The sequence below is a fragment of the Eurosta solidaginis genome, chromosome 4 (assembly GCF_040869045.1).
Source record: "Eurosta solidaginis isolate ZX-2024a chromosome 4, ASM4086904v1, whole genome shotgun sequence".
NCBI classification, from domain to species: Eukaryota; Metazoa; Arthropoda; class Insecta; order Diptera; family Tephritidae; genus Eurosta; species Eurosta solidaginis.
The window spans coordinates 42,233,328-42,254,084 of NC_090322.1; the positions used below are offsets into that span (position 1 = coordinate 42,233,328).

Sequence of the window (20,757 nt, forward strand, 5' to 3'; positions counted from 1 at the left end):
GTTTTACCATTTATATAACCGCCATATAACGTGAATTTTACCTGCAGATTTACTTTACCTGGAGCAGCCATATGAATAAAATATGAACCAAAAAAATTGAATTTTCAATATTTATTATTTTTAATATTATTATATATGTACATGAAATTGGAACTTATATTAATCCAGTTCATATAAAACAGAAGAACTTTAATAATAAATAAACTCGCTTAATTGGTTTTTGTTTTCCAATCTCTTCTAAACGAGCAAAAAAATAATATTAAGCTTTAGAAAAAACTCCAATTATTTGAATAATCTACAACTTAAAGCTTAGTAGAAATTCAGATCAAGAATATTCAAAGGTGTCGTGGATCCGATTGCTGTCGTAATTGAAGAACTTAAAAATGTACAACTATTAATTGAGTCAGACTTATTATTGTAACCCTTAGGAGCAGTATTGATTGGTTTCAAATCTAATTCCGACAGCAATCATATCACGACATCCCTTATTATATATACACATGAAATTGTAACTTAAATTAATACAGTTCATATAAAGAAAAGTAAATATTTTAATAATAAATAAACTCGCTTGATTGGTTTTCGTTTTCCAATTGAAATCTTTTCCAAGTGAACAGAAAATAATTTTAAGCTTTAGAGAAAACTCCAATAATTTGAATCAATTTAAATCTACAACTAAAAGCTAATTAGAAATTCAGATTAGATTTACTCTTTTTTTTTCAGATCAAGAATATTCAAAGGTGTCGTGGAATCCGATTGCTGTCGTAATTGAATTTGAAAGTAATAAAGTAAAGTAAAATATGAATTTAAAAATGTAGGACTAGTAATTGAGTCCGACTTATTATTGATCTAAATCTAATCATTCCAGCAATAATTCTGCAACCCTTAGCAGAAGTATTGATTGGTTTTAAATCTAATTCCAACAGCAATCGTATCACGACATCCCTTATTATATATGAACATGAAATTTTAACTTAAATTAATACAGTTCATATAAAGAAAAGTAAGTATTTTAATAATAAATAAACTCGCTTAATTGGTTTTCGTTTTCCAATTGAAATCTTTTCCAAGCGAACAGAAAATAATTTTAAGCTTCAGAAAAAACTCCAATTATTTGAATCAATTTAAATCTACAACTTAAAGCTAATTAGAAATTCAGATTAGATTTACTCTTTTTTTTCAGATCAAGAATATTCAAAGGTGTCGTGGAATCCGATTGCTGTCGTAATTGATGAACTTAAAAATGTACGACTAGTAATTGAGTCAGACTTATTATTGTTCTAAATCTAATCATTCAAGCAATAATTCTATAACCCTTAGCAGGAGTATTGATTGGTTTCAAATCTAATTCCGACAGCAATCGTATCACATCCCTTATTATATATGTACGTGACATTGCAACTTAAATTAATACTGTTGATATAAAGAAAAGTAAATACTTTAATAATAAATAAACTCTCTTAATTGGTTTTTGTTTTCCAATTGAAATCTTTTCCTGTGCAAGCACATCGCTAACCTGTGTTGGCAAAAGATATGATTATACTGTCTTCGATAGATAGTCGGACGAGCCGTTACTCGGCGAAGTAGAGATGACCGTTGTGTCGGTGGCAGCTGTTACAACAGCAGTTGCTAACTTTACACCATCCGTACAGTGTGATGAATGCTTCACTGCCTTTTACAATTGCTTGGTGCCAGCAATTTTTGCTGTTTGTAAAGCTTTAGCTGTAATGCAAATATATAGATGGGTTAAAGTGGTTTTCGTATGTTATTCAACAACTCACCCTATACCATCATCACAGCCTCCTCATCGATTTTGAATATGTGTACTGTTTCAGTATTCAGACCCAGTTCGTTTGGTGCAATATTTTCGATTTGATGAATATGTATACTATCCGTTAGGCAGATAATTAGGTGCGTTCGATTCATCCACATACTGTGGGTATTTGAGCCGTAGACGCAATGGCAGATATTTTGATTATTTTTTTAGTGTAACATTTGTAAACAGTTGGGTTTCTCTGCTGTCACCATCACCTCTAGAGAGCTATTGAAGAAACGCTCGACCAAGATAATATGTTGCGATTTACGCGCATAGATTTCTTCCACCTTGTCACAGTTATTGATGGAGAAAATGCGAAAGCCATCTTTACCATCTAATACGTAAATTGAACTGTAGAGGAAGAAAAATTTTATAAAATTTAATAAAATCAAGAAATGATAGTTGTGCTAAAATGGGGTAAAGTATTGTATGTTAAAGTATAGCGAAGTCTCAGCGGCTTTGTCCTGGTGAAAATTGAGTTTGAATAGGTTTTATTTTTCATTCTTAGAAACATGTACGAAGGTACCTGGTAAGATATTACAAATCCTCAACGCTTTTCTTGCAATAACTTAAAAAACCTCATATTCAAACTTCTGTTTAACTTCTAGATATCAATAGCTACCTTTTCCACCAGGAGTCACTATTGCTTCTACGCCTATGCTATTGTTTCCTACATCGATGAGCTTTGTAATAAAATAAACAGCTATCTCCCCAAAGACGAGTTTTGTCGCCTCGCGAAACCTGATATTGTCACCAACCAAATCATCGGTGACCTTATTTAAAACATGGCCGCGCCAAATGTCTACCATATGACATTACCCTACCGACTGTCTTACACCCTAAAATCTTGGGTGTGACTTTCGATCAGGATCTACATTTTGGAGAGCATGCACTAACAATTGTAAGGAAAATCCAAAGCTGTAATAAATATTTAATATAATTCGATAAATCGGCAGTACTTGGGGTAAATATAAATAGACGTTTGCATGGTACGCGTCTCCGATATGGTCTCCAAGCCTAAAGGTCACTCACTGGAAGAAAATACAGGCCTGCCAAAATGCTGCCCCCAAAACCGCTACGGGCTGCCTTCTTATATCCTCGGAACACACCTGCACAATGAACCGAGAAAACTCCCAATAAGGGAAAGAAATGAAATGCTAACCGAACAGTTTCTGTAGAATACCCTGAAACCTGGGCATCCCAACAGACATCTGATTGATAATCCAACACCGCTTAGGGGCTAAAGAGTCATCTCCGTAAGCATTATGAGGAAATACGGCACCTGAGAACTCAGCTGTATGAAGCAAAAAAACACAAGCAGTTCCTCAGTGAACTCCACAAACAGGCGTCGGACCTTTATGCTAGGAATTGCCCGGTGAATCCAGTACTCAAAGAACAGTACCCAAAACTTGCGGAAGAGGACCGGATACTCCCCAGGGAAAAGCGAGTCACTCTAGCTCAACTTCGATCTGGATACTGTAACAGGTTAAACTCTTACCTATCCAGAATCAAACCCGACATACAAAATGTATGCCCGATTGCAATGTGTCCACACATGACACCAACCATCTCTTTAATTGTAATGTGGAAACTGCAAGTTTCCTTGGACTCCCGTTAGAGGATATTGATGACAATTTGTGATCGGTCGCACCTATTGGATGGGGCGAAGCACTGCTACAACAAGAACAATTCAGAATAATTGGCAATACATACCGGATCAGCGGTAACAGTCAAACATTGACTCTTTAACTCTTCCAGCACAGTTTGTAGATAAATGTACTCCTCTGGTAGTGGTGGCTTCTCTTTAGGTGGCTCTTGTTGTATTTGCACTGGTGCAGGCTGTTCTGTGTAACCAACATTTGGTGGTTGCGTATTCCATGACTGTTGTTGCTGCGACTGCTGTGATATAGCTGAAGTTTGGAAGTTCATTTGTTGTGGAAATTGCTGTGTTGTGACGATGTTATTTTGCTGCAATGTTGGATTATAGTAATTGCCCGGTGCTGTAGTTTGCGTTTGGATTGACATATTACTGTTGGCGGTAGGTGGTGGTGGCTGAAAAAGCAATAAAATAACACCGAAAAGGTTACCTAAAAATTCTCTTATATACTTGTCGTTAGTTGCATTTTACCTGATATAATCCATTTGGGTGCACGTTTTAAATCGTGATATACTATTTGTGTCGATTGTTGTGGTATGGGTGCTTGAGCTATTTGATCCATACCAGGAAATGAATCTGCTATCTTGTTCGATGTTTGTACTTGCTGTTGGGTGCCACCGAATAGAGAATAAATAGAAACATTAGCATCAAGGCTAGAGCTTGCGACCAGGGCAGGATTGCGTGGACACCATTGCGTGGACACCATTGCACATTAGAATACCATGTACCCGTTGTTGCTACTTCAGAAAGTATTTCGCCCTCAGGTATTTCTGTATTTGGATTCCAACAATAAATGTGATTATCTTTACCACAAGATACCATTAAATCAACATCACTCGGACACCATGACATACCCAAAACACCACGTTGATGTATTTGCGTCGTTTTTGCAGGCGCAGTGGCATAACGTAAATCCCATAATTGTACCACAGGCGCTTGATCATCTTCTGAAGCTAGCCAAACTTGTGTGGCCACATCCGGATGCCATTGTATGGCATGCCAACGTACACGAGATTGTCTATCGGAGTTTAATAATTTGTTCGCTTTTACGTAAATCCCAAATAACACAACGTGAGCTAAAGACCGATGCCAATATGTGTTGTACCTGACGATTTCAGGCAACATTTTGTACATCCTCGAGTGGTTGTGTTTTAGTTCCCGGATTCATGTGTGTTGTGGTATTGTTGAGATCCCATATAAATATTTCAGATTCAGAGGCACACGAAGCTAGCAAGTTTGTTTGAAAAGGATTAACATCAAGACCGCTGACAGGACCGGTATGCTTATCTTGACGTGCTATGAGACCTTCTACGTTGGCAAACATTTTAGTAGCTGAAAAAATCATAACATGACCCCCTTCGCAACCGCCTACAATGAGACCGTTAGTGTGTGCACCATCATAGCCAGTAGGAAACCAGATAACTTTCTGAAGTCTGCGAAAATGGAACAGCTTAAAAAATAAGCAATTTTTATTTATGTATGATGGGATTAGTAAAAGTTTGCTTAGTGAATAAAAACACAATCATTTTTCCTAAGTTTCTTAATATTCGTCGCTTGTTTGAGGCTACTGGACTTCTGAAATAGGTATTCAGAAATGTTTGCAGTAATTGTTAATTCACCCAAACTAATTGGAACGAGATTCTTCGTGTATACCAGAGGATTACTTATATATTAGCAATAAAATTATGACATATAGTTTTTCACCTAGCATTGGGGAAAAGGGAAATACTTACTTTCAGAATTGTTGGTTGTTTTAACGGTAAGAACAACTATGGAAAGTTCACTGCTACAACAACAATAACAACAACTATGGAAAGTTTTTGGGAGTATTACGGACGTTGGTAGTTCTTTGTTGGTTATGAATCCGGTACAATCTGGCACTAGCCTGACTACCGAACGAAGGATTTTTTTAAAATCTCTCGAGCTTTTGGTTCTGTGGATTTAAGTCGCCTCTTACATGGCTTGCCTTGTCGCAAAAATATTCGGTAACGTTTTACAAGTCGGTGCACCACTTAATTTTTATCAAAAATTATCAAAGGTAGTATGAAAAGACGCCTCTCGACCTCCGTTTTAAGAATCCGTCAGCGGAAATCAAACATTTTATTTCTGTCGAAAGCTATTTACAAAAAACCGTAAAATGACCCCGAGAGGGTCCGAAATATGGGGCTCTATCCATAGTTTTTTTTTGAATAGAACACCTTTCTGCGTTGGCGGCCTTCGGCCGCGTTTATAAAAAATTACCCTGGGTGGGTCCGGTTTGGGATCAAAATTAAATGCGCGCAGAAAAAAAAAACAATAAAATTATGAATGTATACTCACCTAAATGGTGTGGGAATAACAGTGTTAGGTGTAGCAATTGATTGCACCTTAGGTAACACTCCTGAAAAATCTGATTCATGTAATGACGTGTTAACGCCACCCTTCAACGGTATTTCCACATGTGTAAGCGCCATCATATTCTGTGCTTCCTGCATTATGCGATCGGTGAAAGTGTACGTGGAGTTGCTGCAACTTGTGGCTTAATAGAGTAATCGACTAACAGCGCATCTGTTGTTTCAACACCACTTTCCCCTGCCACTTCTTTAGCTATTTCACTAGCCAGTCCCAATTTGACCACTTGCTGCAACTCGCGATCGGATATTTGTGGTTGCGGTAACACCAGTTTGGAGCGCTTTCTATCGGGTTCTAAATTTTGCAACATAGCTAGGGGCATATCATTTTCTTTACGTTGCTTGAGCTTTTGTTTACCTTTCTTGCGTTCGCGTTCTTCTTTCTCTGAACGCAGTTCACCATCCAGGTCCTGTTGGCGCATTTTATTAAAGTCTGGTTCTAGTTTTTCAACATTTTCTTCTGAGGTGTCATAGAAACCAATAGCGTGTCGCTTTTCAAATGGTATCTCTGCATTGTAGTCGATGCCTTTAACACTTCTGCGATTACCACTACCAATACCGGCAGCACGCAATTCTCTACGATTTTGCAGTGCGGCCAATCGACGTGCTTCTTCCAATTGTTTTTCGCGTCCTTTATGCTTTGCTTTTTTGCCCTGTGTATTGGCAAGACGAGCACGTGCCTCAGAGAGCATTTCCAGTTCTATTTACATTTAAATATTTTAAATTACAGCGAAAAAAAAAACAAAATTTTAATTTTCATACCATTTTCATCCATATCTTTGGGATCGGGACGTGCAGGTTTCGTCTCGGGATTGGGATCAATTTCTCCTAGTTTCAGCTTACGATAATCGGCGCAATTGTACGCCATTTGGTTGGCATTAATTTGGCCAAATGCAAAAGCTTTTCATCCTCCTCCCGTGACCATTCTGTCTTCTTTATGCTAAGATCAGGCATTCGTACCAGCGTGCCTTACATTGCTTGGCAGATTTGCCGTGCAGCAGTGATGCAATACGTCACCACTGGTTTTTGTCATATTTCATTACAGCTGCTTTGAGGATTTCATCCTGAAAGTTATCAATTTAGTTAATACACGGCCAAGAGTAACCACTCGCGTCAAATGCTTACCTCAGTGTTTCTCCACACACCACATTTTATCATAATTCGCGGCATGGTGCTATATAATTGTGAATTCTTTCGATGAGCACAAAAATCAAATCAAAAATTTTTGTCGAAATAAACAGCAAAAATCATTGTATATTAAAGACTTTGGGAAAATTTTAGAATAACACCCCCCGAGTTCGGGGTAAAACTTGGTATCAAATGAAAGAGGGAGTTCTCCCGATCACAAATATATATATTTTAAAGTGCACAAACTTATAATTTAAAAGTTATTTGTTGTTAAAGTTTGCAAAGTTAGCAAATTTCTATAGCACTTTAAATTACAATTTACACATCTTTCAAAACCTTAATCCACATACATATCTATATAAATTGGCAACGATAAATTTAAATTGCATTTTTGTATATTTCACATTTCATTTTTGCATTGTTTTTAGATATTATAAATGTTTTATTAAATCAATCGCGCTTTTGTAGCAACATGCACATATATATATATATTTTATTGATGAAATTACAAAGCTGTGCTGCCACGCAAAAATGACACATTTTGCTATCCCTATGAAAATAATAGGCGCGAGAGAGCACGATACATTGTGGGAAAGCAAAATTTGTCAGCATGCTATTTCATTTGGAGAATTTTTCATTCCAAATCGTTACCCCTGTCAAAAGTTCGTGTGGCTGTGTGCGTTTTTGGTCACACGATTTTTGCAGGGTACCACCTGATTTTTTATTGACTATCGCTGTCTCATTCTGTATCTTTTTCTATCACCCGCTGAAGATAGCCGGCCCTATGCGCCACCATATTGAACACCCTGTCAAAACGCTTAAAAGTAGCCATATTGAACATCATCTCAGGAAGTTGGCGGATAAGATATCACACTTATTTTATCCACAATGGTGTAAAATTTTTCGTAAATTGTCTTCACTGCTTTTATTTTATTCATCATCTACCCCCTACCAAGACAATTTTTAAAATTTTTTAAACAAGTAAATCTTTTAAATTGTATGGGAGGGAGTATGGCAGATAGTAGGTATTTTTTAGTATCTTCCTTTTCTTGTTGTCGTTTTCGTTCCTATTCTTTCCATACCTTTTCTTTTTTTAGTCGTTCGCGTTCTATTCTATTTTTTTCAAGTTCTGTCTCTAGCAATTGCTTATGTTCCAATTCTTTTTGGTTTTTTTCTTCAAGTTCCAGCTTCTCTTTTTCGAGTCGTTCCGTTCTATTTTTTTCAAGATCTTTTCCTAGCAATTGTTTATGTTCTATTTCTTTTCGATTTTTTTGTTCTAACTCTAGTTTCTCTTTTTCTAGTCGTACCCCTTCCATTCGCTTTTCTTCAAGTTCTTTCTCAAGCAATTGTTTACGCTCTAGTTCTCTTTGATTTTCTAGTGGGGATTTATCTCTCTCTAGCCGTTCTCGTTCAAGTTTTTCTCGCTCTAGCCGTTCCCGTTCTATTCTATTTTTTTCAAGTTCTTTTTCTAACATTTCTTTATGTTCTATTTCTTTTTGATTTTTTCGTTCAAGTTCTAACTTCTCTTTTTCTAGTTGTTCTCGTTTTATTCGTTCCTGTTCAAGTTCTTTTTCCAACAATTGCTTATGTTTTATTTCTTTTTGATTTTTTTGTTCTAGCTCTAGTTTCTCCTTTTCTAGTCGTTCACGTTCTATTCGTTTTTGTTCAAGTTCCTTCTCTAGCAATTCTTTGCGTTCAAGTTCTCTTTGATTTTCTTGTTCAAGCCGATCGCGCACTAGTCGATCGATTTCTGGTTTTTCTCTTTCTAGTAGTTCGCGTTCTATTCGGGTTTTTTCAAGTTCTTTGTCTAGCAATTGTTTTCGTTCTAGTTCTCTCTGTTTTTCCCGTTCGAGTTGACCTAGCTCTAGCCGATCTCTTTCTAGTTTTTCTTTTTCTAGTCGTTCGCGTTCAATTCTATTTTTTTCAAGTTCTTTCTCTAATATTTGCTTGCGTTCTAGTTTCCTTTGTTTTTCTCGCTCTGGTTCTAGTGTTTCTCGCTCTTGTGGACTTCGTTCTAGTTGAATACCTTGCTTAAGACAGGAATTTAGTGGTGTTGGTTCGCAAGGTGCTATTGCTGCTGTTGGCGTTATATTTGGATTTCAATTCTCCCGTAACATATGTTCCTTAGCTTTATCCACAATATCTTCACCAGCGGGTCCTTTTATATCATCATCTTAAATTTTATCTGCATTGGTATTTTGGAAGTGGCTGCTGACACTTAGACCTAAGATGGAGAAACATTATTGCATTGTATTAGGATGGATACAGGCATTGGTAAAGCTTTTTAAAAGATACTTTAAGGGGGTGAGGGTGTCTTAGTTTATTTGAAGATAAAACAAATTCTAAGGCGTGCCATATATACATATATAACGATTCAGTTAACTTCCACCACATGAAGGCCAAGGTTTAAACAACTTTGGGCGCGGACCATATTCTATACTATATAATTTCTCTGAACCCTTACCACTCTTGTAACCCTACGGCATATGAGGGTTACAAACCCAAAGCAGCAACATTCATTGCTACACAGTGGGCATAGAAATATTTCGCTCACAAGAAATTTGGCTCGAGAAAACTTTGAAACTGCAAAAGGAGTATGTAGTGATCGCATGCCTTAAGAAAGCACAAGGGACCCAGCTCGGGGGCTGTGAGACAGACAAGGTGCATATACCAAATATGTACATCTGCAGGTGCAAAATTGAAAAAGAAACTACCCCGAAAGCTAGAACTCAGAAATATTTTTTAAATAGTAGTAATATACCACCAATAAAGAGGGAGGCGGACGATGTGTTTTATAAGTCTAGGGAGATTAAATAAAGATTCCGTTTTTCTGGGAAGAGCCTAAGGGAGGTAATGCTATGACTCTCATTTTCACTGCATAGATGAGTGACGTAGTAAAATAGTCACTAACGGAGCTAACTGACCGAAGCAATGCTTTTAGAGATGTGCAGAAAGAGAACTTTTAGTAACATGATCAAGATTTTATGGGATGAACCGAGAAAAAATGTTTAGCGTTCGTTTAGAGCGCAACAATATCGGGATCCTGAAATGGCTAGAGGATATTTTGTAAAATTCCAACACAAGGCACACGGACGCACGATTTGCGCATAGAGTTTGGAAGTAAAGTGAGCAGATTTGCTGATTGTAAAAAAAGAGATTGGTCTTACTCATTTTCCCATTCGTAGTATGCCTTTTGAGGGCCGAAACTGCTAAAACAGTTGCTGGAAGAGTTAGTCGTAACAGAAAATAATTCCCTGACGCCTTCAGCCCACTCTCATTCATTTTATCTTGGAGTAATTCAAGACTCAGACACCGTTCAATTAGGATGCCGCTACAGCCCTCTCTTGTCTTTATTTTGGCTTTAATTGGCTTTTATGTAGATTAATATTTAGGCGGTGAACAATTTCAGGGTTCGGAAACATTCTGGGCGACTGAAGAATCTTCTACAAGAGCAACAAAACTTTTGTCTAGAAAATAGGAAAACTTACCGCAAATCAGCAACAGGAATTTGATATCTTTAGACAGCATCCCATTGAAGTAATAAGAAAATATGAGCAGATCTCAACAACAATTTGTAGAGTGGAAAAGAATTGGTTGAGGTTTATATAACAGAAATTTTAGATTCTAATTTTTCATAACAATTGAAAATAGAACACTGAATGCGAAAAACCGTGCTCTGGAATTTATAACAGTTTAAGTATACGTAGTACGCGGCCGCTGGATTCACGCCCCGGGAAAAACAACATTAAAATTTTAGAAACAAGTTTTTTCAATTAGCAGAAAATTTTTCTAACCGTAGTCGCCGCTCGGCAGTGTTTGGCAAGCACTCTGAGTGTATATCTTCCATGAAAAGCTCTCAGTGAAAGCTCATCTGCCTTGCATATGCCGTTCGGAGTCTTTTGCAATTGCAGCTGAAAGCGAACAGCTGTGTTGGAGCAAGCCAGCTTTATTTATATATGTGTAAATTGCGCTCGTGACCATAGGCAGACTGAACGGTGAGCTTAGGATAAGCCTTTTAAAATTCCTTTCCATTGTTAAAGATTCTTGGCTGCTCACGATATGCATTAAGTCCCACAAGTTCGCTGAAAGTTTTGGTTTGTCGGATACGTACAAAAAGGCACAAAAAAAAACTATTGCTCTGCGGTGAACAAGAAAAATAGGAAGAAGTTGCTGTCGTGATAGATAGGTCGGCCTGATAAAAAATCGTATATCTGTGTCGACCCATCTGAAAGCCGAAAATTTGAAAGACCTCGTCTATATTCGTCATCAAATCTGCCGTGCTAAGAACATTATGCAAGAAGCACAGGCTCAAAGCTCCCTGGCTCTCACATGTTGAGCGAATGGAAAAAAAGCGATGGCACAAAAAGTGTCTACTATCGGGCACTACATTTAGCAGTAGAGAATGATGTTTCGACCACTTACAGGTGTGCACAGATCTTCAAAATGAATTAAATGAAAAAAAAAAAATATATATATAGCAACTAGTTTAATCTAAAATATTTCTACAATTTATATTTTTTTAGTTATGTACAAATTTTCGTAAATTTTCTTCGCTGCTTTTATTTTATTCAACATCTATCCCCTACTAAGACATTTTTTAAAATTTCTTAAACAGATAATCTTATATGTATTATGGGAGATAGCTGGTAGTTTTTAGTATCTTCCTTTTCTTGTTGTCGTTTTCGCTCCCATTTTTTCCATACCTTTTCTCTTTTTCGTCGTTCTCGTTCTATTCTATTTTTTTCAAGTTCTGTCTCTAGCAATTGTTTATGTTCCAATTCTTTTTGATTTTTTTTTTCAAGTCTAGCTTCTCTTTTTCGAGTCGTTCTCGTTCTGTTCTATTTTTTCCAGTTCTTTCTTTAGCAATCGTTTATGTTCTATTGCTTTTCAATTTTTTTGTTCTAACTCTAGTTTCTCTTTTTCTAGTCGTTCCCCTTCAATTCGCTTTTCTTCAAGTTCTTTCTCTAGCAATTGTTTACGCTGTAGTTCTCTTTGATCTTTTAGTTGGAATTTATTACTGTCTAGCCGTTCTCGTTCAAGTTTTCCTCTTTCTAGCCGTTCTCGTTCTATTCTATTTTTTCAAGCTCTTTTTCTAACATTTCTTTATGTTCTATTCCTTTTTGATTTTTTTTGTTCTAGCTCTAGTTTCTCCTTTTCTAGTCGATCTCGTTCTATTCCTTTTTTTCAAGCTACTCCTCTAGCAATTCTTTGCGTTCAAGTTCTCTTTGATTTTCTTGTTCAAGTCGATCGCGCTCTAGTCGATCTCTTTCTAGTATTTCTCTTTCTAGTCGTTCACGTTTTATTCGGTTTTTTTTCAAGTTCTTTGTCTAGCAATTGGTTTCTTTCTACTCCTCTCTGTTTTTCTCGTTTGAGTCGAGCTAGCTCTAGTCTAGTCTCTAGTTTTTCTTTTTCTAGTCGTTCGCATTCAATTCTAAAATAATTGCATTGTATTAGCATGGATATAGACATTGGTAAAGCTTTTTAAAATATATTTTAATGGGGTGAGGGTGTCTTAGTTTATTTGAAGATAAAACAAATTCTAAGGCGTGTCATATATACATATATGACGATTCAGTTAACATCCACCACATGAAGGCCAAGGTTTAAACAACTTTGGGCGCGAATCATACTCTATACTATATAATTTCTTTGAGCCCTTACCATTCTTGTAACCCTACGGTATACGAGGGTTACATAACTCAAAGCAGCATTATTCAATGCTACACAGCCAAAATGGCAATCAGCAGAATCGCCCAGTTACCGTGAGCCGTGGTTAGCTCAATCGACCAGGACAATGAGCGTTTAAGGGCATAGAAATATTTCCCTGACAAGAAAGCTTAGAAAGCTGGAGAAAACTTTGAAACGGCAAAAGGAGTATGTAGTGATCGCATGTTTTAAGAAAGCACAAGGGACCCAGCTCCAAGGCACTGAGACAGGCTAGGTGCATATACAAAACTAGCTGGCCCGGCAACTGTTATCCTGCCCGGAAATATTCCTTCCAGTCCTTTACAAACTTTTCCTGGAAACGGAAGCATTTTTCACTTAGAAGCCCCTATAAAAAATTCCGCACCACACTTCCTATCTCAAACTTACCTCTCCGTTCGCTTTCTCCCTCTTTTCTCCTTTAAATATTTCTTTATTTTTCCTTTGTCTTTCCCCTTCCTATTCATTTCCCTTTTCCATTTTCTCTTTCCCTTTTTTCCCCTTTTCCTTTCATTTAGAAAAGGGGTATGGCACCCCCAATTTAACGCCTTCAGATAAACTTCAAGGATAATAAAACACAAATAGTTCAAATTTCAATGTTATTTATTTGAACGGAATCGAAATCAGTATAGAGCCATATGATGAACAATGTTTTGAACAGGCAACGTACAGCTGACCGTGCGAAAAACAGGGAAATTCGAGATCAATCGCACAGACTTCCAACGATTGGCCTTGCGACTTATTGATTGTCATCGCAAAAGCCAGTCGAACGGGAAACTGAATCCGCTTGAATTGGAATGGAAGATCAGATGGAATAATCAGAATTCGTGGGATAAGGACTTCCTCTCCCTTGAATTTGCCCTTGATGATCGTAGCGTGAATTACATTGTTCATGAGTTTCTTGACGGACAACCGCGTACCGTTCCACAATTTCGGATTATTTAGATTCCGCAACATGATTATGATCGATCCCTCTTTTAACTGTAAATTATGCGGCGGAGTTCCTGGCACATCAAGCGAGTTCAAAAATTCTGTCGAATAGTTTGTCGCTTCATCCTCGTCGGGCACGCTGTTAACGGATTTGTACGAATGCAGTTCTCCAGCTATTTGACTTTGAATAATCAAATTCAAGATATCGACGTCCTTATTCTTCGCTGCAAGTGTTGCCCGTTCACTAATGCAATCGAGATTTTTATAATTTTGTGAAATGCCGGGGAACTCGCAAACATTTGCCGGGAACGATATTAGTCCAGTGGAAACATCAACAGGTATTTGGCCATTTCCAAGCGCCAGCAGTTGTCTCGATAATTCAAGAGCCGATGAGTCGTTCAATTTCAACTTCTTGACATGCCGCCACAAAGACGACGATTTCAGGCATGCATTAAGTTCATCGGAAGCAGTAGATTTCGGGATGACAGGTAGCGTTTGGCGAAAATCTCCGGATAACAATATCATAGCCCCACCAAATTGTCTCGAATCACCTCGTAAATCCTTCATCGTTCGGTCAACTGCCTCAACAGCTCGTTTCTGCGACATCGTGCATTCATCTCAAATAATGATTTTGCATTCTCGCATCAATTTCGCTGTCGCTGAATTCTTGGTTTTTGTGCACGTTGCTTGTCTACCGTGAGTAGATTCATCGGCAGTATTAAAACTGAATGTGCAGTTCGACCGCCTTCCAACAATGTGGCAGCAATGCCAGAGGAAGCAACAGCCAACGCAATTTGCCCGAATTGTAGCCAGAATCAAAGAAATGACGAATGTATTTCCTGTCCCACCGGGAGCATCGACAATGTAAATACCTCCCGTTCCATCGTCAACAGCCTTCATCGTGCTTGCGAACGGATCGCTTTCGCATGTCGAAAAGAAATTTGTCAACGTTGTAGCTGGTGCTTCTTCTGCTCGTTGCGGTGCATTTGCGTCCGTAAAGTAGACACGCTGGCCGTTCTTCAAGTGTACTGCCAAATGTAACACAGTCGGGTGACGTTCATGAATCGGAAACGAAAATAGCCGCCAAATTGCCTCGTTACAACTCACGTAACGTCCAAGTTGAAATTTCTTTACCTCATCGTTTGCATTCGGTTCAACAATGCCAAATACCGCCATGTCGCTCCTTTTGTTCACATATTTGCAAACGTATTTGATGAATTTAATGGAATTGCAGTACTCAACATTGCAGTGAGTTGAGAACGTTTTCGACAAAAGCAGACAATATGGAAAGATCCAGCGGTTATCGACGATGACATTGTTTCCTTTCACTTTCATCTTGATTGATCTGCCATTGTCATCTGGAGAACGACACCGATACAATGGACATCCGTCGATTCCAAAGATTTTCTCAGCCACCAACGGACGGGGGAAACGCTTTGTGCAATATCCGTTTTCCATGCACGGCGAGTCTGGGTTGTAGACTCCGCAAAGCCCATGGATCATGTTCGATGCCACAATGGAATAAAGCTCCGGATCAGTTTCTGAATCTGGTATTTCGGCCGAAATGATCGAATCAATATCATCTGGACGGATCGTGTCGAGCATCCAAAGCAAAATGTGTGCATGCGGTAAGCCACGCTTCTGCCATCCAACAACAGATTATGCCAAAAACCTTATGCTTAACGATGTAATCCATGAGTACTTTGATCTTTTGTCTGAACAGTCGTGCAATGATGTCATGTCGATCGCTGGATGTTTGTCCTGTCAGCAAGAGATTCGTAATTTCAGGCCATTTCGCATTGCAAGTGAATGTGATGAATAAATCCGACCGTCCGTAATTCCGCACATACGTCATCGCATCATGAGCGTACTCATGCATGTGGCGCGGGCTTCCAACGTAAGTAGCAGGAAGAATGGTCAAACAACCGATGTTGGTTGCGTCTCCTTCAGTAACCATGGCATCACGCAAGTGTATGTATTCATCTGATCGTAACTTGGACTGATTGAAAAGAATGAAATTGAGGCGCTCCGTTTCGACCTTGACGTACATGTCAACGCAGTACTGTTTAAACAACCGGCTATATCTCAACAGATGATTGTCAACATCGCGCCGAATCATCAAACGATACGCATAAAAATTCATTGAGCTGACCTGCTGCAAAATAAAATAGAAGTGATGACTTGTAAACAAACCTGTCGTTGGATTAACCATCTTTATATTGATATACACGACAGAACATCAACGGGTATTGAAGTGCATCATATGACCGATGCGTCTCGTAAACGCGTTTCAATTGTCCACCATCCCGACGGTGAAGAACAATATCGCGTGACTCCTTATTCTCGCCAACAATCACCACTGCGACTTCATTGGCAGTGGGAGCATTGAATTGTCTTGCATGGCCTCGAGCGGGTCTTTTGTCTGCTCTAATAATGATTTTGTGGTCGTCTGAAGACATCATATCCAATGCTGTTTTGAACAATCTGACCAATTCATTATGCTCATGCAGAAGATTTTGTAATTGTTCGGTCATTTCACGTTTAGTCGCAGTAAAAATTGCACAACGCTGATCCAGTTCAATTGCCGAATCACCAACGAAATAGATCTGAAGGAACTTATGATCTTCGTTCGGTAGTGGTAACAAAGCGCCCGCTCGATGGTGAATTTTCCCTTGAATCTGAATTTTTGGAAGCAATTTCGAAAAAATATAACAATAATTGTTCATTTTGATAATAATGGGATGTCACATTACCTTAACCCTAATGAGATAACGTACGTCTGTGAGACGTACGTCGTTTTAATTTTGCTCTCAGTCTCCCACAATCGTAAAGAGAGAACATTCTCATTCTCAGTTTTCTCAGCTACCATTACCAGCTTGTCAATGGGGGGTGTTTTTCAGTAGTAACTTTTTTGTTTGCTGAAATACATACGATTGTTTTTTAAAAATACGTCTAAGAGACGTATCGTTATCTTTTACGTGACTACGTGACATGAATAATTTTATATGTAATTTTTGCCGAAAATGGTAATTTTAGCTAATATTTTTATACTCAGTTGAGCAGAGCTCACAGAGTATATTAACTTTGATTGGATAACGGTTGGTTGTACAGGTATAAAGGAATCGAGATAGATATAGACTTCCATATATCAGAATCATCAGTATCGAAAAAAAATTTGATTGAGCCATGTCCGTCCGTCCGTCCGTCCGTCTGTCCGTAAACACGATAACTTGAGTAAATTTTGAGGTATCGTGATGAAATTTGGTATGTAGATTCCTGGGCACTCATCTCAGATCGCTGTTTAAAATGAACGATATCGGACTATAACCACGCCCACTTTTTCGATATCGAAAATTTCGAAAAACCGAAAAAATGCGATAATTCATTGCCAAAGGCGGTTAAAGCGATGAAACTTGGTAGATGGGTTGGCGTTATGACGCAGAATAGAAAATTAGTAAGGTTTTGGACAATGGGCGTGGCACCGCCCACTTTTACAAGAAGGTAATTTAAAAGTTTTGCAAGCTGTAATTTGACAGTCGTTAAAGATATCATGATGAAATTTGGCAGGAACGTTACTACTATTACTATATATGTGCTAAATAAAAATTAGCAAAATGGGATGAAGGACACGCCCACTTTTTAAAAAAATTTTTTTTTTAAATTCAAATTTTAACAAAAAATTTAATATCTTTACTGTATATAAGTAAATTAAGTCAAAATTCAACTCCAGTAATGATATGATGCAACAAAATACAAAAATAAAAGAAAATTTCAAAATGGGCGTGGCTCCGCCCATTTTCATTTAGTTTGTCTAGAATACTTTTAATGCCATAAGTCGAACAAAAATTTACCAATCCTTCTCAAATTTGGTAGGGGCATAGATTCTATGACGGTAACTGTTCTCTGTGAAAATGGGCGAAATCGGTGGAAGCCCAGTTTTTATACACAGTCCACCGTCTGCCCTTCCGCTCGGCCGTTAACACAATAAAAAAAAAAAAAACTGATATATCTTTACTAAACTTAGCCCACGTACTTATCTGAACTCACTTTATTTTGGTATAAAAAATGGCCGAAATCCGACCATAACCACGCCCACTTCATCGATATCGAAAATTACGAAAAATGAAAAAATGCCATAATTCTATACCAAATACGAAAAAAGGGATGAAACATGGTAACTGGATTGGTTTATTGACACAAAATATAACTTTGGAAAAAACTTTGTAAAATGGGTGTGACACCTACCATATTAAGTAGAAGAAAATGAAAAAGTTCTACAAGGCGAAATCAACAGCCCTTGGAATCTTGGCAGGAATACTGTTAGTGGTATTGCATATATAAATAAATTAGCAGTACCCGACAGATGATTTTCTGGATCACCTGGTCCACATTTTGGTCGATATCGCGAGAACGCCCTCACATATACATACATCTAAGGGCCACTCGCTTTTAAAACCCTCATTAATACCTTTAATTTGATATCCATATCGTACAAACACATTCTAGAGTTACCCCTGGCCACTCTAATGGCGATATCTCGAAAAGGCGTCCACCTATAGACGTAATGCCCACTCCCTCTTAAAATGCTCAGTAACACCTTTCGTTTGATACCCATATCGTACAAACATTCTAGAGTCACCCCTGTCCCACCCTAATGACGATATCTCGAAAAGGCGTCCACCTATAGACCTAATGTCCACTCCCTCTTAAAATGCTCAGTAACACCATTCGTTTGATACCCATATCGTACAAATATTCTAGAGTCACCCCTGGCCCACCCTAATGGCGATATTTCGAAAAGGCGTCCACCTATAGACCTAATGCCCACTCCCTCTTAAAATGCTCAGTAACACCTTTCGTTTGATACCCATATCGTACAAACATTCTAGAGTCACCCCTGGCCCACCCTAATGGCGATATCTCGAAAAGGCGTCCACCTATAGACCTAATGCCCACTCCCTCTTAAAATGCTCAGTAACACCTTTCGTTTGATACTCATATCGTACAAACATTCTAGAGTCACCCTTGGTCCACCTTTATGGCGATATCTCTAAAAGGCGTCCACCTATAGAACTAAGGATTACTCCCTATTAAAATACTCATTACCACCTTTCATTTGGTACCATATCGTACAAACACATTCTAGAGTCACCCCTGGCCCACCCTAATGACGATATCTCGAAAAGGCGTACACCTATAGACCTAATGCCCACTCCCTCCTAAAATGCTCAGTAACACCTTTCGTTTGATACCCATTACGTACAAACATTCTAGAGTCACCCCTGTCCCACCCTAATGGCGATATCTCGAAAAGGCGTCCACCTATAGACCTAATGCCCACTTCCTCTTAAAATGCTCAGTAACACCTTTCGTTTGATACCCATATCGTACAAACATTCTAGAGTCACCCCTGGCCCACCCTAATGGCGATATCTCGAAAAGGCGTCCACCTATAGACCTAATGCGCACTCCCTCTTAAAATGCTCAGTAACACCTTTCATTTGATACCCATATCGTACAAACACATTCTAGAGTCACCCTGGCCCACCCTAATGGCGATATCTCGAAAAGGCATCCACCTATAGACCTAATGCCCACTCCCTCTTAAAATGCTCAGTAACACCTATCGTTTGATACCCATATCGTACAAACATATTCTAGAGTCACCCCTGGCCCACCCTAATGGCGATATATCGAAAAGGCGTCCACCTATAGACCTAATGCCCACTCCCTCCTAAAATGCTCAGTAACACCTTTCGTTTGATACCCATAACGTACAAACATTCTAGAGTCACCCCTGGCCCACTCTAATGGCGATATCTCGAAAAGGCGTCCACCTATAGACCTAATGCCCACTCCCTCTTAAAATGCTCACTAACACCTTTCGTTTGATACCCATATCGTACAAACATTCTAGAGTCACCCCTGGCCCACCCTAATGGCGATATCTCGAAAAGGCGTCCACCTATAGACCTAATGCCCACTCCCTCCTAAAATGCTCAGTAACACCTTTCATTTGATACCCATATCGTACAAACACATTCTAGAGTCACCCTGGCCCACCCTAATGGCGATATCTCGAAAAGGCGTTCACCTATGGACCTAATGCCCACTCCCTCTTAAAATGCTCAGTAACACCTTTCGTTTGATACCCATATCGTACAAACATTCTAGTCACCCTTGGTCCACCTTTATGGCGATATCTCGAAAAGGCGTCCACCTATAGAACTAAGGATTACTCCCTATTAAAATACTCATTACCACCTTTCATTTGATACCCATATCGTACAAACACATTCTAGAGTCACCCCTGGCCCACCCTAATGGCGATATCTCGAAAAGGCGCCCACCTATAGACCTAATGTCCACTCCCTCCTAAAATGCTCAATAACACTTTTCGTTTGATATCGTTTGGCGATATCTCGAAAAGGCGTCCACCTATAGACCTAATGCCCACTCCCTCTTAAAATGCTCAGTAACACCTTTCGTTTGATACCCATATCGTACAAACACATTCTAGAGTCACCCCTGGCCCACCCTAATGACGATATCTCGAAAAGGCGTCCACCTATAGACCTCATGCCCACTCCCTCTTAAAATGCTCAGTAACACCTTTCGTTTGATACCCATATCGTACAAACATTCTAGAGTCACCCTTGGTCCACCTTTATGGCGATATCTCGAAAAGGCGTCCACCTATAGAACTAAGGATTACTCCCTTTTAAAATACTCATTACCATCTTTCATTTGATACCCATATCATACAAACACATTCTAGAGTCACCCCTGGCCCACCCTAATGGCGACATTTCGAAAAGGCGTCCACCTATAGACCTAATGCCCACTCCCTCTTAAAATGCTCAGTAACACTTTTCGTTTGATACCCATATCGTACAAACATTCTAGAGTCACCCCTGGCCCACCCTAATGGCGATATCTCGAAAAGGCGTCCACCTATAGACCTAATGCCCACTCCCTCTTAAAATGCTCAGTAACACCTTTTATTTGATTCCCATATCGTACAAACACATTCTAGAGACACCCCTGGTCCACCTTTATGGCGATATCTCGAAACGGCGTCCACCTATGGAACTAAGGATCACTCCTTTTCAAAATACTCATTGTAAGCTTTC

At 38.8% G+C, this 20,757-nt stretch overlaps 1 protein-coding gene and 1 pseudogene across 2 annotated transcripts; both read right to left on the minus strand.

The window, feature by feature from the left end:
- Positions 1-581: 581 nt before the first annotated feature.
- LOC137247850 (protein transport protein SEC24-like) lies at positions 582-4,915 on the minus strand. 2 transcript variants are annotated; one of them, XM_067778783.1, is made up of 4 exons: positions 3,945-4,915; positions 3,530-3,868; positions 1,782-2,167; positions 582-1,722 (listed from the first exon to the last, which is right to left on the minus strand). In XM_067778783.1, exons 2-3 carry the CDS (start codon positions 3,839-3,841, stop codon positions 2,144-2,146), a joined length of 336 nt encoding a protein of 111 aa, XP_067634884.1. In that variant the 5' UTR covers positions 3,842-3,868; positions 3,945-4,915; the 3' UTR covers positions 582-1,722; positions 1,782-2,143. The 2 variants fall into 2 exon arrangements, with proteins under 2 accessions (XP_067634884.1, XP_067634883.1); XM_067778782.1 differs by lacking the exons at positions 582-1,722; positions 1,782-2,167 and adding an exon at positions 3,376-3,467.
- Positions 4,916-5,788: 873 nt separating this feature from the next.
- On the minus strand, positions 5,789-7,342 carry LOC137247851 (cell division cycle 5-like protein; annotated as a pseudogene).
- Between the last annotated feature and the right edge of the window lie 13,415 nt (positions 7,343-20,757).